The sequence below is a fragment of the Sinocyclocheilus anshuiensis genome, unplaced genomic scaffold (assembly GCF_001515605.1).
Source record: "Sinocyclocheilus anshuiensis isolate Anshui unplaced genomic scaffold, SAMN03320099.WGS_v1.1 scaffold1461, whole genome shotgun sequence".
NCBI classification, from domain to species: Eukaryota; Metazoa; Chordata; class Actinopteri; order Cypriniformes; family Cyprinidae; genus Sinocyclocheilus; species Sinocyclocheilus anshuiensis.
In genome coordinates, this window is record NW_015552635.1 from 12500 (window position 1) to 17457 (window position 4958).

Below are 4958 nucleotides of genomic sequence, written 5' to 3' on the forward strand. Positions count from 1 at the left end.
GTAGAGTATATTAGTATGCCTATTTGGTTATTGTGCAATATAACTCTTTATTTTCTTATGTTGAATGTAAGTTCTTATGTTGAAATGTTTTGCTGTATGTGTATTATGTGATATATGTTAAAGGGAAGCTACTCTAATTTCATTGTACACGGTATAATGGCAATAAAAGGCATTCATTCATTCAATTTCATTCTGTGCGAATGGAACGCAGCTTGATCAAGTACTACATGAAGACCAAATATAAATAAAAAGTGATTTATTATAGGATATACCTGCTAAAGGTGACTCAATATTGACAGTAAAGTTCTCGAACTTTCAGGAACTAAACACAACAGTTAAAATGCAAATGAGTCAAAAAACGTAGTTTCACTTGGCATTAAATAGACGAAAATCGCGATCACCTGAGAAGGTAACTATGAATAAATAATTCTGATATGATAATATTGATAAAAGATTTGCATGATGTTTTTTTTTTTTAAATACTCTAGAATTTACAATTCGGGTCGTGAGAGACGAACCTCAACAGATTGCACTACTAAAATTCCCGGCGAAATGTAGTCTACTTTAAACGCGAAAATTAGCGCACGTTTATGTTGAGTAGGCTATTATTAAAGTAGGCTACACTCATATGCTGTGTCCTGAACGCTTAAGCGGGAACACACACACACACACACACACACACACGATGTCGGACTGCTTTTCACTCTGAGCAAAGTGAGTTTATCATTTCACTCTCGTCCTCGCGCTGGGTGGGATTTTGGAGCGCCCGAGGTCTGACAGCCGCAGTGCGCATGCGCCGAAGGCCCTTTCAGTACCTGCCAGCGCGCTCCTTACTTCACATGTTGCAACCCTCGGTTGACAGTCACTCGATTGAAGTTATCAGCGGCGGTTGCTTCAACATGGTGAGGAGGAAAACAACAAGCGAGCAGAGCTAAGGAGGAAGACGGCTTCTTGTTTATCCCTTCTTCGACTTCATCTGCGACTTTTTGAGGATATACTCACGATGCATCTGAAAACATTGCTTTCGTGAAAGTTTAAGAAGAATTACGCTTGGACTTGTTTTCGCGGCGGAATGTCGCAGTGAGCCTGAAGCAAGCTTGGAGACTTTTACACAGCGTCATTTTGACTCGCGCAAATCTCGGACGAAGTGACAGTCCTGCCGGTGGAGTTTTACCTGAGCAGGTGAAGCGAACGCTTGCCATCATGTCCAAGCCCATGGATCACGTTAAGCGTCCTATGAACGCGTTCATGGTGTGGTCCCGAGCGCAGCGGCGAAAAATGGCCCAAGAGAACCCGAAAATGCACAATTCCGAGATCAGCAAGCGGCTCGGAGCGGAGTGGAAACTTCTGACGGAGTCCGATAAGAGGCCGTTCATCGACGAAGCGAAGCGACTGCGGGCGATGCACATGAAGGAACACCCTGACTACAAATACAGACCCAGGCGAAAGCCCAAGACTTTAATGAAGAAAGACAAATTCGCGTTCCCGATGGCGTATAATTTGGGCGAGCACGAGGCGATGAAAGTGGGCGGCTTACCGGTTGGAGCGCTTTCCGAGTCGTTAATGAGCAACCACGACAAGGTAGCGGCGGCGGCGGCGGCGGCAGCCGCGGCAAGGGTGTTCTTCAACCCTTCCATGTCTACCAACCCCTATTCTTTTTTTGACCTCGGCTCAAAAATGACAGAGCTTTCTCCACCGTCTTTCCCATACGCCTCACCGTTGGGTTACCCAACAGCGGCGACGGCTTTCTCCGGAGCGGGCGCACATACTCATACGCATTCCCATCCATCGCCGGGTAACCCGGGCTACATGATCCCGTGTAACTGCGCGGCGTGGCCGTCTGCGGGGCTCCAGCCACCCCTTGCCTACATTTTACTACCTGGAATGGGCAAACCACAGCTTGAACCGTATCCCGCGTACGCGGCGGCGTTATGAGACTCTGAAAAAGTTTCTAAATGTGAAATAAACGCAATACAGGTGGAGCATGAACATGTGATGCCACGATCGTCATATCAGATATCACATGTATTTGTATCATGATTAATGCCTTGATGTAAGGTAAAACTCTCTGACGTTCTGTTCAGGATATTAATGGGAAACGACAATGTGCTGAACGGCTCGAGCGAGTATAGTATGTGCCCTTATCAATGTGAATAATTCTACCGCGTCAGACTAACCTGTTGACTCTGTAACTTACCATGTGACGCTATTGCAGAGAAAATCGGTCAATGCTGTTAAAGTGGTCACATTTTAGCTATATTGGATAAAAAACAAAACATTGTTTTATTATGAAAATCAGCTTTGATTAATTCCCGCGCAGTTTTTTTCTTCTTCTTCAAATCAGTCATGTTGCTGTAAATGTGTATAGATTTATTAAATCATATCTGGTTAGTGCTCCAAATGCCGGAGCTGATGGACTAGAAATCAGGTGTATATTTTGAGTTTCGAATACTATTTCATGGATGTATGTAATATTTATTGTTCAGTCAGTGAAACTACCCTATTTGTTGACCGTGGGACACGATCCGTGTCCTTTGATATTTGCACAAAGGGAAACCATGAGCACTTATAAGTGTAATGTGTTCAAAAGAAACAACATGCCCAAGTTCCTGAAAGTTCTATGGGTGCTGGTCCGTCGACATATTCTACATCAGACGACTGTCAGATGCGTTCACGTATAAGAAAGTCAGTCCGTTTTTTACTAACTCGAAGTGAAATTGTATGTTCTATGTTTTGCATAATTCCACTTATATGTACTTAAAATGCCTATCGTTCATTTATTGAACAAGGGGGATATAATAAAGCGTATGCGGAAAAAAGGAAATTGCTCTGTAGTTCTTACAAGATTTGTATCTTGAATGCCTTTACTTGGTCGGAGCAGGTGAAGTGTAAAGTATCCTCTAAAGGACGCTTTTGTTCGGGCTTTGAATAGAATTACTCCGAAATCTCAAGCAGGTCTTTGTAATCAAGAGCCAAAATCCTGAATGATCACAACTCAAATCATGAATAGGAAGGAAGATAAAGCTGAGGAGTTTACTTTTACGCAGAAAAACGAAACCGTTTAGGACTTTCGGACAGACTTTTCTTTGCATCTTTTAATAAAATAGAGCTATTTCATTAAAAATGGAAACACTCTGTCCATTTAATATTTTGTATACTCACCATTTGTCATTAATTATACGTCTAACACACATATACACTCTTAAAAATAAAGGTGCTTCATGATGCCATAGAAGAACCTTTTTGTCTAAATGGTTCCATAAAGAACCTTTAACATCTGAAGAACCTTTCTGTTTCACAAAAGGTTCTTTGTGGTGAAAGAAGGTTCTTCAGACTATAAAAAGCTAAGAAAGAGATGGTTCTTTAAAGAATCTTTGACCGAATGGTTCTTTGTGGAACCAAAAATGGTTCTTCTATGGCATCGCTTGAAGAACCTTTTGAAGCACCTTTATTTTTAAGAGTGTAGCTACATCATTCAAACTGGATAGAATTGTTCAAAAAATCTTCCCAATGTGCTCCGTGCCGGTTCTTGATGTAAACTGCCCTCTTAGATTACATTAAGAAGTTAATTCATAAGGCTCGGACCAATTATGCAAAACTAATTTGGACTGTCCAGGGATAATTACCTCCGCCACGGTTAATTGAACCTTTTCACTGGCCTGTATTCTCTATTGTCACACCGCGTTCGCTGCTCTCCACGGAGCTTCCTGCTTCGCTTTGGAAAAGTGACCTTTTTCACTTGTTATGAACCAGACGAGTCAACAAACCAGGGGGTTATATGCACATTAATTACAGGACAGGCACGTTTTCAATAATTATCCTTTTTAAAGCAGCTTCTTGACCTTTTGCACGTTATTTTTTGCTTGCAACTCACACTCTTTCCCAAACTAATTAAGAATTCGAAAGATTTGCATTTCAGTGCAATATAGTTATTGCAAAGTATATATTTAAGATTTTTTTTTAAACATGCTATGCACATTATTCACAGGACGTTATGAATCAAGAATGATCCTTTTTTAATTTCGGAGCAGCTTCCTGATGACCTTTTGCATGTTGTTTTTGTTGATTAAATGCCACACTTTTCCCAAATTAATGAAGAATTTGTCTTAAAGATTTGCATTTCAATGCAACCTAAATAGATATTTCATGTTTTAAACATGTCACTATTTATTCATTTATTTTTGACCTTTTGCACAATATTTTTTATTGTATGCAACTCACACGCTTTTCCTAAACTACTGAAAAACATGTCTTTAAGATTTGCCTTTCAATGCAACCTAAGTATTTCATATTTTTAAAAACATGTTTCCATTTAATAATTTATTTACTTTTAATAGTATATTAACACTATGTTTAATTTTACACTGCAAACAGGTGAAAATGTCCTGATTTATTTCTACTTGCCCTGACCTTTAAAATGACTTTTGCTGGTGCAACCTAAAGTAGACGGGTTGATTCAGTTAATATCTCAAAATTCATTTTGATGTCACCGCATATGCATCTCGTAAATGACCTGAAAAAGCCATTTTTTACAGGTTTGCCTCTGAATCGGGCTGTATGTTATTAAAGCTCTGCGTTTAAGCCCATAGTTTGCACAGCAAAATGCCTGAAAAGGTGGTCCGCTCCACAAAAGAGCGCACATCACCAGCCCAGTGACCATTTTCCTTTTTTTCTCAGCTCTCTTTTCTCCCTCCGTTTTAAAAAAGGGGGCACTAGCTGAAAGAACTTTGTCTCCCTTCAGTAGGAGCATTTAGACAGTCGAGGAGGTTTTGTCTCGGAACAAAACATGAGTTGGGAGGCCTTTGTGAGCCTGTTGTTTGTTGAAGTGGAGCTCAGCAAAAAGCGCCTGCTTTCCCTCGTTGTGGTTAAAGCAATCAGTGGTATTTGGAAAACTGTTAGCATTGTGCACTTCTTCTGTGTTCATTGTTGAGGATTTCTTTTCACAAGGTTTTTTTTTC

The 4958-nt window shown here is 40.5% G+C and overlaps 1 protein-coding gene across 1 annotated transcript; it reads left to right on the forward strand.

The window, feature by feature from the left end:
- The first annotated feature begins 861 nt into the window (after window positions 1-861).
- On the forward strand, window positions 862-2808 carry LOC107666650 (transcription factor Sox-21-B-like). Its single transcript, XM_016458070.1, has one exon. The coding sequence runs from the start codon at window positions 1204-1206 to the stop codon at window positions 1933-1935; it is 732 nt and encodes a 243-aa protein (XP_016313556.1). The 5' UTR covers window positions 862-1203; the 3' UTR covers window positions 1936-2808.
- The last annotated feature ends 2150 nt before the right edge of the window (window positions 2809-4958 follow it).